This window comes from Dipteris shenzhenensis, chromosome 32 (assembly GCF_047967505.1).
Source record: "Dipteris shenzhenensis isolate YYH24624 ecotype China chromosome 32, Dip_SZ_1.0, whole genome shotgun sequence".
Lineage (NCBI taxonomy): Eukaryota > Viridiplantae > Streptophyta > Polypodiopsida > Gleicheniales > Dipteridaceae > Dipteris > Dipteris shenzhenensis.
In genome coordinates this window covers 19,864,805-19,881,755 of record NC_141627.1, presented here as the reverse complement: position 1 = coordinate 19,881,755, position 16,951 = coordinate 19,864,805, and the positions used below count along the sequence as shown (strand labels likewise).

Below are 16,951 nucleotides of genomic sequence, written 5' to 3'. Positions count from 1 at the left end.
CAAGATCCCATTGAACCTTGTCTGCCCTCTGCCTAGCCTCTTTGTAGCATGAAGGCTCTCCACAATCAGTGAGCATTAAATAATCAATGCCTGGAACAAATCTTTCTGGCTGCCGCGTCTGTCTGGTTGACCTTCTAACCCAAAGACCATCATCTTGAGCTGGCTGTCCAGCCTGTTCATCACCCAGATAAGGTGGCTGTTCCATGATTCCTGGCTGCATTTGCATGTCAGGAAGATCACCTAACTGTGCCTCATCCATTGGGATGTTTTCTGCCATAAGTGGCTGTCCATTAGGATCTGCTGCAGCATCATTTAATGGCTGATTATGCTGCTGTTGTGGCTGATTTACAGCCTGCCTGTGTTGCCCATGATGCCTGTCATCATCAATAGTTACTTTTAAAGGTTCCTGCTGTACAACAGGTTCCTTGAACATGATGGTTTCATCAAACACGACATCATTGCTGCGTATAAGTTTTCTGTTCTTGGGATCCCAAATCCTGTAGCCCATCTCACCTTTGTCACCGTAACCTAGGAATATGCATTTAAGAGACTTTGGATCCAGTTTAGTTCTGTCCTCCCTACGTACATGCACATACGCGACACAACCAAAGACCCGTAGGTGTTTGTAAGACGGAGGCTTGCCCGTCCATGCTTGTTCAGGCACACCACCACATAGTCTCTTGTTTGGTGACCTGTTAATAAGGTGCACAGCTGTCTTTACAGCTTCAGCCCAAAATGTGTGGGGCAATGCAGCATGTGACAACATGGATCTGACTTTCTCTTGAATGGTCCTGAACATTTTTTCAGCTGTACCATTCTGTGGAGGATCATATGGTGCAGACAAAACCCTTTGGATACCCTTTGCCTCACAGAATTCTTGAAATTCTTTGGACAAGTACTCTCCACCATTGTCAGATCGTAAGGCTTTCAGTTTTTTGCCTGTCTCATTTTCAACTAGTGCAACAAACTTAGTGAAAGCCTTGAACGTATCACTCTTCTTTCTGAGAGTGTAAACCCACACTTTGCGGGTGGCGTCATCTATGAATGACAGTATGTACTTTGAACCTCCTAAAGAGAGTGTAGGCATCTCACACACATCTGTATGTACTAGCTCCAAGAGCTGTAATTTCTGATTTGACCTTCTCTTATGAGGTATTTGTACTTGACGACCGTAGAGACAAAATTCACATTTCTGCAAATCTGAATATTTTAGACTCGGCAAGTAACCAAAATGAGCCAATTGCTCCATTCCCTTAATACTCATATGGCCAAGCCGGCTATGCCACAATGAAATCTTTGGCAGCTCGGTGGCATTTACATCAGAATGCGGACAATGTCCAGCATGAAGTGAGTACAAAGTATCAACCTTAGGACCCCTGGCAATAGCCATTGCCCCTTTGCTGATTTTCCATTTCTGATTACCAAAGGTGGTAAGATAACCATCATCATCCAACAACCCTGTGGAAATCAAGTTCTTCTTCACCTCAGGAACATGCCTGACCCCTTTAAGCATTAACTGCTGGCCATTTTCAAGAACAAGCCTTACATCACTTATACCAATGATAGAACATGCATGGTTATCACCAAGAAAGACAACTCCCTTCTGCCCTCCTGCATATCTGACAAACAGATCTCTGTAGGATGTCACATGAAAGGAAGCACCTGAATCTATAATCCAGGAAAACATATCTGATCCATCACCAGCATGAAGTGTATGAGCCTCCAGTGAAGAGGTGAAACATATCTCATGTCCACTGTCACTGTCACTAACATAAGTAACATTCAGCTCTTCTTTTTCTTTGCCCTTAGACTTGCCTTGAGCCTTGCCTTCTTTGGCTCTCTGGTCATTCTTCTTTTGAAAACACTTTTTCTCAATATGTCCCTTCTTGCCACAATAGTTGCATACAAGATCACTCTTAGAGCGGGACTTGCTCCTCTCTCTTTCTTTGTCTTTACCACGTGTTTTGGACCTGCTGCGTGCATTCAAAGCATTTGACTTCCCAATAGCATTGTTCTTTCTGTTCATCTCTTCCTGTAGAAGAGCACTCTCCACATCTGCAAATACCAGAATGGTTTTTGAGTTGCTGGTAGAAGTCCTGAATGTGTCCCATGACTCAGGTAGAGAACATAGGATGAGTGTAGCTTTCAGCTCATCATCGAGCTTCAACCCCTGGTTGATCACCTGGCTGAATATGCTGTTAAACTCAATAATATGAGTGGACATAGCTGTCCCCTCCTTCATTTGAAGACCAACAAGCTTTTTTAGCCAGTAAGCTTTTCCCGTGGCACTTTTCTTGGCATAAGTATCCTCAAGACGTTGCCACATCTCCCACGCAGTAGGTTCATCCCTGATGCCTACAACCAGTGAATCAACAACTGTAAGCATAATGGTCGACCTGGCCAAGCCGTCCATCTTCTCCCACTGCTCATCAGTAATGTTGGAGGGCTTAACACCCTTCTCCTTTATAGGTTTGTACTGGTCCTTCTGCATCAACACATTGTAGCATTGTGTCCTCCATATGTCATAATTTTTAGCTCCTTCGAGCTTCTTTATCTGAAACAAGGACGACACATCGCTGCCGGAACTCATGGTAAAGAAAATAGAGTTTGACTCCCTGTAGTCGTGCGATTAAGCACTAGTTACTCCAAGAAAATTCCCCCGCAGCGGAAGTACGATCAGAAAATGAACTTGGTACTGTTTCAGTGGCATAAAACCAACTGAAAGTCTTTCTCCCACTTGCTGCAGAAACAGTACAGCAATCTGTTCCTGTCTTTTTTGCTGGCGAAAGTGCGGTACAGCTCCTTCAAAGTGCTCCAGAAAAATCCCAGAACTGTTTTCTGAAAAAGTAGCAGTACTTTTTGAGCTTTTTGACAGTGAAATCTGGTCAAACTTGCTGGTTGACAGTCCCGGACTGTCAAAAAAAAGTGAATCTCTGATTGTGGATGAAGATCTCTGATTTTAGACCTCCATATGCTCCAGAAACTTCCCCCCCAACTGAATTCACAGTTTGGAAGTGAGATTGCTCAAAAGCCCTTTGAATGCATGAAGAAAATCAGAGATTTGACCTCCAATTAAAAAGATTGACCTTTGACCAAAAAAAAAAACTGTAAGTCAAATTTGCACTTTCAAAGCATAGTAGTGCTTTACGAGATAGCCTGATGCATGTAGAGTGCTCCCACTTGACAGATTTCCGGTCAGGCTACAAAAGCCCCAAATTTGACTAAAGTCAAACTTGGTCAAAATCGACCAAATCTGTACCAAATGTGGATGTACTTGCAGCAACAAACTAAAGCATTTGTCCCAAGCATAATAGCATCAAAAGCCCCTTGAATTGACTGCACATTCCGTGCATTAACACAGTAAATGGCATCAACTGCTACTGCTCACAAGGCATGTGCGGGTACACACTGACAAAAGCATAAACCTCTGCCCAAGTGTCAAGCATACACACTGCAAATCTGATAATGCATACACTGTGTCAACCCTCACTGGCCAAGTGAATAACCTGTCTCAACTCTGTTTGCGGCATAAGCTAAGCCTCAGAGTTGAGTGATGCCCTGCCACAGTAGATACCAACACCTTTGCTGCGGTACCCCGCCTTTTGGCTGTACTTTTGGCCGTTGCTGCTGTTCATCTGTAACAAAAGGAGCCGGAAGAAAAAGGGGGGGGGCTGGTACGGGCGTGCACGCTGCCCGGAGACCTTGTCGACGCCGATGCAGCCACGCCTTGAAGTCCAGGCCTGCGCAGATGCAGCCCTTGGCTGCGACGTGCAGCCACGCCCTACGACCTGCAGCCTTTGGCTCGCAGCCGCGCCCTGCGAGCTTGTAGCAGCGCCTTTGCGCTTGCTTGCAGCCTTTGGCTGCGTCGTGCAGCCACGCGTTGGCTGAGCCGCCCGCGCTCCCGCCTTTTAGCAGCTCCAGCTATACCGCCCGCGCCATCGCCTTGCAGCCGCTCCAGCTACACCGCCCGCGCTCCCGCCTTGCAGCAGCCCTTGGCTGCGACGTGCAGCCGCTCCCTGGCTACGCCGCCCGCGCTCCCGCCTTGCAGCCTGGCTGTCGCAATCCGTCCGTACGGCTGTACGGACGATGTACGGCCGTACGGACTTGTCCGTACGGTAGGGGTAGGCTAGGGAGAGAGGGGGTGGAAGCGGAGGGAGAGAGCCCGTTGGCTCTGATACTAGTTGATGGAGAGTGTGAGGGAGAGATAGAGTAGGGAGTAGAGAGACACACTCACAGTAGTCACACACCAGTGGGTGGGGATAAAGGAATGAGTGGTACCTCCCCAAGTACACACACTAGTATATATATGGATAAGACTAGGGCCACTAAGTACCTAAGTACAATGTGTACTTAGTGTACTTAGTAGTACTAGATTAATACTGTTACAAGGGTGGCCAGTGCCTTTACCCCAACAATCCATCCACTTTTGAATGAGGAATTGCGTATGCTCAAGGAATAAGTGAAAAGTTTACAAGCACTAGAGGGGAAGGGGACAAATGCATGCAAAGCAGTCAAGGGAAACATGAAGAAATTTCTCAGCAAGTACGTGAGGGAAAAGCAGAACTGCAAGAGTGGACTGAAGTGGTCAAGAAGGGCACATCAGCCCCAAAAAATGAATTTATCGCTGATGCATTAGAGGAGGAGAAAAGAAGACACCATATATAATTGAATATCCTTGTTAGAGGCCTATGAGCGTTTAAGAATTTCTAGTACTTGTAATTCTATTTTAAATATTAACATGCTTCTTGAAACAACTAATGGCATGGTTAAATGGTGACACTTCGAGGTGGTAGTCCTCTTCAAATCACATTTGAGGCTGCTCATATCCGTGATGTGTAGAGAGGAACATGCATGACACGTGGATTTGGATCCAACTGCAAGTTGCACGGGCAATTTTCATTGCGGTGTGCTACTTTCCCCTAGCTACATCATCATATGCCCATGTGGTCACCACAGAGGGGCACAACCCATTTAGATGATGACATCATGGAGGTCTCTAGGTAGGGTGAGTCATATTGGGTGACTTCAATGCACGGACGGGGAGCAGACAAGTTAACCTGCTTGACTTCGGAGCTGACCCTCTTAGAGTATTGGAGACTGATCCAGCAGAGCTTGGGATAGTGAAACACTCAGAAGATGCACAGGTCACAAGATATGACCGTCACCTACTAGAGATGGGGGTAGTGCATGACCTGATCATATATAACGGCCTTCTCAGATGGCCGTCATCTGGAGGGCTCACTTGCTTTGCACATGGAGGGGGGACTAGCACATGGATCACCTAATGGGCTTCCCTACCTTTGTGACACATGTATGTGACCTCGCGCCCCCTCTTGTCGTGGACCATTCCTATTTGGCATTTAGCATATCAATCCCACGCCAGTAGTAGCAGGACGGTACTTGGCGGCTCCCACCATGCCTTGGATGCAGTGTATATGAGCCACTTGTTACGTGAGCTACTGACCCACCTGGGAGATGATGTAGACTTTGCACATGCCTCAAATATTTTGGTCTGGTGGTCTAGGATGCCACCACCAAGTCTTTTCTCACGACTCACTCTACAGGCCAATCCCAAACTGGGAAGATGCCCGGTTTGATGACGAGTGCCGAGAGATGAGATCTCACTTCATATGAGAGTAGACTTTGGAACACCTTACGAGACTAGAGCCACAACGGATCTACTCGTGTTAGACACGATGTAGGAGGCGGCCTTTCCCCTCCCATGGGATGGATTAGGTGAGTCGATCTTTTCGAGTTTCAGACACCACCTAAAATGTCTACCCTCCCCATACCCACTACATGGAGATTGTTCACAGCACAAAATGTGCGAGCTGTATTACGTTGGCTCCAATAAGGGGCTACGAATTGAGCACTTTGCACATGGAGAGGAGGTCCTGGCCCCGATCCTAGCACATATGTTCAATTACGCTCCCCCTGCTTGGAGTATCACCACCATTGTGTTGATACACGAAGCAAGAGATCTCATGGATATTGGGAGCCACTGCACTCTCATGACTGGTCATACACTGGCCAAGATTTGTGGTCATATTAGAGAGAGAGAGATCAGCTCATACATGGGCTATGGAGACTGGGTTTTGGAGACAACATTCCATGCTTAATCACATCTTCACCTTGTGGGCAGTCATTGAGGAGGCGAGATCGAGATCCTAGAAAGTCTATGCTTGTTTTGTAGACTTTTGGAAGGCCTTCGACACAGTCCCATGGTCATGCATGATTAGGTGACTTTAGGAGATGCAGATCCCAAGAGTCATGATTTGGGGGATGATGAGCTTATATGACTCAGTCAAAGGGAGAGTACGTGTCCCTAGAGGTCTGTCAGACTGAATCGAGAACACGATAGGTGATGCATGGATGCCCTCTTTCACTGACACTATTTAGGCTATACATTGATGAGATCACGACTTTCATTGACCATCTAGGAGATGAGGGATCATTGTTGCCTGATTTGATGATACAGATACTACTGTATGCAGTTGACATAGTCCTATCTTCCTCAACAACAGGCCTATAGAGACACCTAGAGGTGTTTTGCAGAGAGAGAGACTTGACAGTCAACCTTAGCAAGACCAAGGTTATGATCTTCAACACCTCACGGGCAGTACTCAGCTGACACAGCTTTACTTACTGAGGGGAGCCAGTGGAGACTGTATAGTTGTGCAATTACCTAGGGGCAATCTTTACAGGTCTAGTTTTCATGATGACCCATGCAACTAGGGCACGACTTACATGAGGGCAGGGAGCTTTGGCTCAACTAGAGAGGTTATGCTTTCAGGCACATTTCCAGGACCCCCGACGAAGGGATGGCTATTTGACTCATTCGTGAGACTGACAGCCATGTATGCAGCAACCTTCTGGGGAGGTGATCTATTAGCGACTGAGTGGTGGCGCTTCGAGAGGCTGTAGTGACTAAGGGATCCAGGATGATTCGGAGCAAGTCCTCAATCCCCCACCAGATCATACAGGCAGAGTTCGGCATGACACCGCTCTAGGTCGATGCTTCCAGACGGTTACTTGTCTTCAGAGGGTCTGGACCTTACCTAGAGGGAGATTACCGAGATCAGCACTAGAGTCATCTATACGACTAATTGAGAGTGGGGTTAGCATGGCTTGGTATGCACACATGCCCAAAGGCTTTTGTAGTCAAGGCATTCATATGGACCGTCTCTCCCCTTTCAATATAGCTTAGATGCCCCAGGTTCTTTGCTCCCACGGGCATGAGATCAATTGTATTATACAATTGGACCTACTCCAGTTCTATACTTCACGGACTAGGGAAGGGGGATCATGAGTTTCCATTACAATCCGATTCTATCATATTACATCCTGAGTATCAGAGGGCAAAGTGATTATCAGAACCTAGTATGTGGAGGACAGAGGAGTCTCACATGCCTGGAGGATTGCCATCGGGCAAATGTGGGTCTTCTCCCATCAGCTGAGAATGGAGGTAGGGAGAGCCACTAGTATGCCCAGAGAGCAGCGGATCTGTAGACTCTATGCATGCTAGAGGAGGTGGAGATAGAGGAGTACTTTCTGTGTACTTGCCCCATTTACTATGAGATCCGAGGACGATACCAATTCCTATATTAGAGGGGCATGGTCTTGGACCTCTCTCCTGGAGGTTGATTCACTTCCAGAACTAGTTTGCGTTGGTCTCTATTTGATGGAGATGCGATGACATAGAGAGACCTTGTTGCACCCGGATCATAGAGCAGGAGGAGATAGTGACACATGAGACTGAGATAGATCGAGCTCAGGGACATGTCACATATTTTTACACATTTGAGTCTGGCCTTGGACATGGTTGAGTAGAGGAGAAGGAGATAGATGATATGAGGGTTGTGTGGGTTAGTGGGATGAGACTACAACAAGGAGAGATGCAACGAGAGATACAGGGCCACACATGATGCGGAGATGGACCAGGGCACGCACGATGGAGTTTCAGCCCATCACAGCTCTATTCGGAGAAGATCGCCAGACCAGAGGCGTCACTCTCGACATGGCCCCATTGGATATAGAGATCATGGTGACCATGCCCCCCGCCACAGAGAGAGACGACCCAGTAGACACAAATACGAGACATTTTCGCAGCTCACAAGAGAGCCACCATGGCACCTGCTTATGTATTTTATTTTGAGATTGAGTACTAGTTTTGTCTCTTGAGTTTTGAGTTTAGTGTAGCATAGTACTCAGCAAAGGGCCTTAGCGAGCCCTCTGCTTCAGCCCACAGTGGCTTGTATGGTTATTGTACTTTGTCTCATAGGCAGCCCGTGAGGCCTCCTGACACAATAATACACATTTCTTTCTTTCTTTCTTTCTCTAATCGGCCAACCATGTGCTCCCTCTATGACCAAAGCTTGTGCCCGGCATCCCCATCACAAATGACAACGAATTCTAAAATTATCTATTGTGCTTCATATTTCATTTGCGGGTGCAAGCAAGGGTGAAGGGGAAAGAGAGCAATTCCTTCAAGCCTTGTATTTCCCTTACACATCAACCCTTGTTTACACCCCCATGGGACACCTCCCACCACAAACAAGAATTTCTGTATCTTCCTGTTCTCTGATTTTCATAATTCATATCGCATCCGGAAGCTTAAGGAATCCCCCATCTTCTGCTGGAGTTTATAGGGAAGTTGGGTTATATCTTTACACATTAAAACACCTTTAGTTAGAATTCAACATAACACTACCATTTCAAAAGCAAGCCTTCGCCACTAAAGTTAAAGCAGCTACTTTTGAAGGGCCATGAGCAGCTACTAAAGTAGTCTGAGTTGCCTTTTCTTTGAATACTTAACAATAATGAAAGCTTAAGATAGACGATTGCAAGGAGCCCCCAGCATCATAACATTCACACAATAAGAGGAGAATGCTGCTGAGAACAAAGTCTCAACAATGGAAGTATAGAGCCCTTGAGTCCTCTTCACTGAGGCCGTCAAAGAGTCGGACTGCTTGGCCAGTCAGCAAGCCACAGAGTTGACTTTATGTATGGAAGGTCCTAGAAGAGACACAACACAATCAAAAACCTGGACTGGCCATGGCCTCAACGTGGCTTTGCTTGATAGCTAGTATGGGGTGTAGTCTATTTGAATCTGCATTGCAGAGATCCCCAAGGTTTTGGTATCTGAGAGGAGGTCGGGGGGGCACCTTAAAGAAAAAGGAAGTAAAGAAGTGAGTCAGCGTGTTCCTAGCTAGACAGAATAAATTTTGTGGTTTTGATGGGCTTCTAGGCTGTAAGAATATAAGCCTTGCTTCATTTCAAAATCGTGTATCTATCCTCTTTTTATGTTCATGTCCTCCTTGTTTCTGAATTTGTAGTTTTCTTTCACTTCTTCTTAGAGGATTTCTTAAATGCGTTTAGCTTTTCGTCGTTTGGGTCATAAAAAAATGAGCGCAATTTCGTAAGTTTGATACCTAGCTATACTTCTAACAAGGATGTACATGTTCAACCTAGCTATAAATGTTGGCTTGTTGCCAATGCTTGCTGCAAACCTGGTATTTTACTTGTTTTGGCTGCAAGCAGATGCAGAGGCTGCTGGAGCTCCTGGTGCATTTAGCAAGTATATAAAAAGGTTTGCCCATTGCATTTTTGAAACAATGCTTTTTCCTTTTTGCCACGTATGGCACTTCCTCATTTATTATTTCATATGTTGATGTACTTGCCTTCTACTTTCTTTTCTTTGGTTCTGATCTTGACCTGAATTTAGTTTAATCCGCAACAAGTATTCAGCATAATACAAGTTTTCACCATCTGTGTTGTATGATTTTTTTTGGTAAGGTTGCTTTCATAAAGTCTGACCTGGATATTTGTTTTTCTAAATTGTGTTTTAAGAACAGAGAAACTCTTTGGAGGGTTGGTACATAGCATATGCAAGTTTCTAAAATTGTTGAATTTTACCTTGTTACTAAATGTTCATGGAGTTTTTTGTTTTTATGGCACTTACAGGAAGAAGCTTGATCCACTTGATACTTATGTTCCTGCTGTCCTTCTTAGTCAATCACAATTCCAAGACCTAGGTTTGGTACATTTAGTTCAATTCTCTTTTTATGGGGAAATTGGAACTGAAATTTTCTCTGTCCTTTCTTAATTTGAATTCACACTTTAAATTTGGCTCGTAATACTTTTCTTTCATATCAGCAGCTTTGACATTTTTTCACAGAATTGAAGCTGCTGTCAGACAAGCCAGAGTATGGTGAGAGTAGATCGTACTTACGGTCAGGTCCTGCTTCATCCCTTCGCTCCGACATTCGAGCGGTGAGCTTTGGACTTTTTGTAGCTGGAAACATTGTAGTGATGGGTGCTTGCAATTAAGGAAAGATGAGATCAAATCTATTAGCAGTGTGATAGTCTTCCATCTCATTGTTATATTAGAAGATGTAGAAAATGCTTGCAGGCTGAGCATCATAGAAACACTTCTGCCTCTCGGCAATCTTCGTTATGAATGATATCAAGCTAAATGTTGACCGGGGCAGCTGCAGGATGAACCTGCTGCCCCCCCATCACTAACTTGCATTGCGCCACCCAGATATTTTAGGTGGTGATGCTGCCATTGTCTCCCAGACACTATGCTCGGGTGAGAACTTTGGCATGAAATCTTGGATGTCCTAGCCCGTGACTCGCTCGTTGTCGACTAAGTAAGCTAGGGAGATCACGTCGATGGAAAAGGCCTGCTTCCTTTCCATCAACATGCAGCCATGTACCCCACATGAAAACCAGTCAAATCTGTTGCATGAGCGCAACAATCTTTAGAGAGCATGGACAAACCCCTTCGCTCCACAGGCAGTGCAAGATCATCTCCAGGTCCCTTGTTGAACAGGGGTGACAGGTGAGATGTAAAGATCCATACACAACAAGCTCCAAAAATGTTCCCTACACCTGCAGCAATTCTGCTGAGGTAAGATACCATCTAAGGCTTTGTATGCTGCACTCTCTGCTGCAGACATCCTCCAAACTTCCGCATGCCTCTTCAACAGGCTTCAGTAGCTGCTTCTGCTTGAGCTCTGCTTGCTGCTCCCTCCTGAGCTCTGCTTGCTGCTCCCTCCTGACAGTCTTGTGCTCTTCTTGTAGCTCAAGGTATGGAACAAAATCTGCCCCAATACAGGCTGAGGTCTGCTTTTGCATGAACTATGAGAACCTTCCTTGGCTCTCCAACAATTTGCTGATCTGCAGACTGAGTGGGCTGGAATGCCCAATGACTGAACTAAGTGCTTCCCTCCAAGGGGGGCCTTTTATAGGGCTACTTAAGCCCCTAGACTGGCCTGGTCTTCCAGTTAACTCTACCTACCACAGACCAGCCGACTTGGTCTATGGATCCGTCGACCCAGGCAGGTCTGCTGATATGCTGCTGTCTTCTTCTGCTCGCCTATATAAGGTCTTATGCAGGTGCCTTATGCTGGCTGTCTGCCAGTTCAGCTGCCCTTTCCCAAAACCTAACCAGGCCTTTCCAGCAGCCCGTATTGCTGCTGCTGCATCAGCCATGTGTGCTGACCAGGGTGGCCCAATGGGCTGCCCTAAACTAACAATAAGAAGGATCTCCCTCTACTGCCCATGTCGCAGCCATCTTGCTGCCATGTCCTCATCTAGGGGCCTAGAGGTGGGGAATGAACCCTATACTTCCAACACCCCCTCTCAATGACACACCATGGTCCGATACCCATTTGGTCGAAGAAGCTATCCATCAGCTCCTTTTAAGAAGCTCTCCGTCCGTACAGTCTCTCCTGTAGCTCTATGTCCGTACAGCCCCTCCTATATAGCCCCCTCCGCCCGTCCATACCAGCCCGTCTGTACCTCCGTACCACAGCCGCACCTTCGTCCTTCGTCGTCCGTACCACAGCTCGGAGTCGTACCTCCGTACCTCCCCCCCGTCAACACCTCTCCATACCTCCCGTCCATACCTAGTCCTAGTCCTCCCTAACCCCGAGTTGGGCTAAACCCACGGGCCCCAACCCAACCCGGGGGTTAGGTTAAGCCAGGGGTTCAACATACAACCAATTATGGACTGGCCTACCCTCTCCTACAAGTCCCCCTCAACTCCCTCAACTCCTTCAATATCCATCAGGACTCGGTACTCTACAGTTGCAGCCATGATACCCTCTCCATATGCACGGAATTACCAACAAGAAGGCTCAAAACGACCCATCCTCCGGCAACAGAATCAGATTTTTTATCTGCAGCAAGCAGTGAGAGAGCTACGATTGGAGCTGGCAGAAGTAAAGGCCCGACTTCACATTCTGGAAGGGCCTGGTAAGCAGGTAGTAATTGATGAGGCTGTAAAATCTTGTAAGGATTTCCCCCCTATCCCATAGCTAGTCTCTATAGTCAAAGATCTTGTTCACACTGAAGTACAAACTCCTAAGAAGAAAGTGATTGTGGAAGTGGACAACAAAGCAAGTAAGTCTAATATTCAAGCAGATATTAAAGAACACGAAGCTAGATGTGATAATGTGCTGAAGATTAGAATAGGGGGACTCCCAGAAGATTGGTACAAAGAGGAGGACACATATAGTGAAATATTGACAAAGATCAAAGCAAGCTTGCCCAACATTGAATGGGTGAATGATGATGAGCAGGATGATGACAGCTCTAGGCCAGCTTCTATTTTGCACTACAGAGGCCATGCAATCCTTACACTGAAGTCAAAAGATATGCGGATCAAGCTTTTTCGACAATCTTACAAGTTGAAGGGCACCAAAGTATGGATAGTGGAGGAGCTTACACAAGCCCAACTCAAGATGAAGGCAACTGAATTAGCTAAAGTCAAGGCTGCCAGAAAGGATGGAAAATGGGCAGTTTACCATGAAGGCGTAGCACTAATCAAAGAGTTTAAATCAAAACCAAAAGACTCTCAGTCTTAAACGGATGTATGGCTGTTTACTCTTCCAGAATATCATGTAGGTACTCTAAATAATATGGGTTGCTTTTTGCACTCCTTGGGAGCTGCCATGTGCTGCTCTCCCTAAAGCAGATGTACTAGAGGGTTTCTTGCTGTCCCATGGGCCTTTTGGTCTCTAGTGGACGTTAATAGACTTTCTTTCTTTCTCAGAAACAAATCGTGGATGTCATCATCATCTGGTCCTGTATCTTGCATCTCTAGTGTCTCAAGGTACATTTTTGCATTGTTTATGAACTAACGGTTGGGTCTAGAACATTGGTAACTTTGCTGGTCAAAGTCACAAACACTCAGGAGTCTTCAACATCCCACAAATCTATCCAGTCATCCCCCTCAAAACGTAGTAACCGACCAAATCCTGCAAAGTACCAAGGATCTTGGGTTTGTTTCAATTCGACATCAAATGGGTGCCATTTTGTGCCCTGGTCCTTGTGGCTGGTTCAACTGGTAGGAATCCCTCCAGCCATCTCTGGAGTAAGGTCTTCCATGGTCACGATCACCTTTTCTTGATCTTCTAGATCTCATGTCTCCACCATAAAGGCTTTGACAAGAAGATCATTTGGTCTTTCTAGCATCATGCAATTGGGCTTGTGTGGAGAAGTCGCGTGATCACCTCCACTGATCAACAACTCCAACATGTTGAAGTCTTTGTCACTAATCTCAAGAGCGATCTTATAGCGGGCATCGAAAGCCCCTCCACAATGATCTATATGGAAGGCTTTCACCCTGCATCCTCCATCCAACCGAGAATTCCTGTACAAACAACCATCCCAAAGTATATTGAGGATACATACATTGGAAACTCAGTTTGGTGTTGCTTGCCATTGGAACAAGCCAGGACTTCCTAGAAGTACCCTCTTCTTCTGTGCCTATGTGTAAGTCTATATTCATGCTACCAAGGATGTTCAGCACCTTGTCTTGGATACCATACTGGAAAACACGCCTACGGCTGTCTGGAATATAAATGCAATGTGTAGACGAATGTCCTTGCAGTCCCCAACTGCGAAAACAAGACATCTAAATGCGGAAGATTTTGCCAAAGTAGATCACTCACATATCTCGGTTCAGACTGTGCACTTAGAAGAAGAGATAGATAGAGAACACTTTCAGAGCGAGAGAGAGAGAATATGCAGATGTACAACCGATGATAGATCTCATAAATATGTAGATATCCATACACAACAAGCTGCAAAACGTACCTATACCTGCAGCAAGCTCTTCTGAGGTAAGATACCATCTAAAGCTTCGTATGCTGCACTCTCAGATGCAGACCTCCTCCAAACTGATGCATGCCTCTTCAATAGGCTTCAGTAGGTGCTTCTAAGTTTGGGTTGAGCTCTGCTTGTGGCTTTCTCCCCCCAGTCTTGTGCTCTCCTTGTAGCTCAAGGTATGCACCAAAATCTGCCCCAATACAGGCCAAGTACTGCTCCTGCATGGACTGTGAGAACTTCTATTGCTGCACCCAGCCACTCCTTTGCTCTCCAACAAGCTGCCGATCTGCAGACTAGAATGCCCACTGACTGAACTAAGTGCTGCTCCCCAAGGGCCCTTTTATAGGGCTAGGTAAGCTCCTAGTCTGGCCAATCCAGTCAGCAGACTGGTTGACCCAGTCCTCTAGCCAACCTGCCTGCCACAGACCAGCGGACTTGGTCTATGGATCTGCCAACCTGCTGCTGTCTTCTTCTGCTGGCGTCTTGTGCAGGTGCCTTATGCTGGCTGTCTACCAGTCCACCTGCCCTTTCCCAAAACCTACCAGCAGCCTGTAATGCTGCTGCTGTGTCAGTCATGTGTGCCAACCAGGGTGGCCCAATGGGCTTCCCTAAATGAGCATTAAGAAGGATCTCTCTCTGCTGACCATGTAGCAGTCATTGTGCTGCCCACATGGTAGCCTCAGTCCTCCCCCCTACTGATGCATTTTCTCCTTTGCTCTCCTTGTTTGGGGGCTTATGGGTGGGGCACCGTCCTTATACTTACAACAAGGGAAAGGCGGGAAGGAAACGAAAGAAAAGGGGGGCTGCAAGAGGGGAGCTTGGAAGAGGGAAGAGAAGCAGAAACAAGAAGGAAGGGAGAAGAGGAAGAAGGAAGCAGAGGGTTCAGGGGCATGGCAGGAGGCCTTGCCCTCAGGAACCCTTCCCTTGAAGGAAGGGTGAAGAAAAAGCCCAAGAGGGCTGCAAACAGAGGAAGGTCCTCCCACCAGAGCAGTGAAGATAGACCTAGGGTATTATGAATGGTGGCTGGCAGAGAAGAGGCTTTGAGGTTGGTCTCAAGGTCTCTTGCAGCAGCAAAGCCAGCCACATGATAGCTGAGGAGAGGTAGAAGGCCCTTGAAGGGAGCTGAGGCTTGGTGGAGAGGAAACAAGCAAGCCTGCCCAAAAAATGGGTGGCAATGGCACCATAAATGGGTGGCAACAGTGCCTACAAATGGGGTTGGGCTAGAAGAGGAAAAAGTGAGGAAGAAGGGGGGCCGAAAGAGGCTAGGTAAAGCAAAGAAGGGGGCTGGAAAGGCTGGCAGGGCTCGTTGGGAGGAGGGAGCAGTTTCAATGTGAACAATTCAAAATGTTTGTAATATTCACGTTTGCCTTCCACAATCTGTGACTTAGTTGAACTAAAGTTATAAATGGAGGCTCAATACAAAAATCACCTACCAAAACAAGCGATGCATCTAGGGCGATAAGTCAAAGGATCTACTTGTTAGAAAATACCCAACAGAGGGTACACGCAGCAGAAGACTTATAGTAATGCCCAGGAGCTCACACAGTGTGGTGTGTGGGTGTGGAATCACAAACTTCTTTACTTATGTGCATACAATAGGTGTGCAGACTCATCAATAGACAATGAACCAACCAGATAGAGAAACCACCAAAATATATATTTCCGTCCACAACTATGGACACAATACAAGAGAGACAGATCCAGAGTCCCACCAATGATGTGGTCCTCTGATCTTACCACAAGGTCCTTCTCCTATCTGCTGGCTATCTCTAGACTCGAGCCTGCGTGCTCCACCTCGAGCGTCTGTAGACTTTCCGTCTAGTGTGTTCTTCTCCACCTTACTGCCTGTGAATCAGCCTAGGTGGGCAGCCCTTGCCAAGCTTGTCTGCAGCACACAGATCCCTGTTCCACTGCTCCAACCTGCTTGTGAATGGCTGCTCTAGAAGATGATGATCTCAGCAACCTTCTGCCCTAGAAGACAGTCTAGGTTCAGCCTCTCCCTGGAGCTAAGTCTGCAGCACTCTTTAGGTCTCCTTCACCTCCTAGGGAAAGGCCCAAGGAAGCCCTATCTGCTGCTCCTGTCTGCTCCTCCAAAGCTGCTCTGCTGGATGCTGAAATGAGGCAAGAGCCTCTCCTTTTATAGGCCTAGGGCCTTGCTGAAAAAACCGACCAGTCTGCCCTGACTGGGCCGACTGGACAGACTAGGTTGGCTGGCCCAACTGACCTGGTTGGCTCAGCCCAACCAGCCCTATATAAGGGCCCTTTGCTGGCCCTTTGTTCCATGCAGGGTCCAGCTCCTTTGCTGCTGTCCTGCCACCTGCCAGCCCTGCTTGCAAGCCATAGACCTGCCCATGGACCCCCACTATACTGCGCCTTGCTGCAGCCCTTTGCCGGCGCCTTGTCCTGGCCGTACCTCTTCCGTACACTGCCCTGCAGCAGCCCGTACAGATCCGTACAGCTTTGTACCCTGCTCCGTACACATGCTGATGTCAGCGCGCCTTTCATATGGTCCTGCTGCAGTCCACTGAGTGCCTCATGCCAGGCCTGATCCAAGACACTGTGTCCCCACCATCTTCCTGCACATGAGGTGCTCCTGATGCAGCCTTTCATCCTTGGGATACCCCACCAACCATAAATGCTCCTGATCTGTCCCAGATCCACACATCCAGGTAATCTCTCTTTGGGCACATCCTGCCCTAGGTCTCCCTCCCCCACGCTCTCCTCATTTGGGGGCTTACAGATGGGGAGGTGACCTTTCCAACACCCCCTCTCACCGACACATCTCGGCCCAATGCCAACACGTCGATGAAGATGCTCCAGTAACTCCCTGGTC

The 16,951-nt window shown here is 47.1% G+C and overlaps 1 protein-coding gene across 1 annotated transcript in view; it reads left to right on the top strand.

The window, feature by feature from the left end:
* LOC147880430 (uncharacterized) overlaps positions 1-16,951 on the top strand; it is a 64,734-nt gene that overhangs the window by 13,526 nt on the left and 34,257 nt on the right. The window contains exons 2-4 of the mRNA XM_087370613.1: positions 9,541-9,589; positions 9,964-10,034; positions 10,178-10,272. Coding sequence (XP_087226739.1) covers positions 9,541-9,589; positions 9,964-10,034; positions 10,178-10,272 — 215 coding nt within the window. The remainder of the gene's footprint in view (positions 1-9,540; positions 9,590-9,963; positions 10,035-10,177; positions 10,273-16,951) is intronic.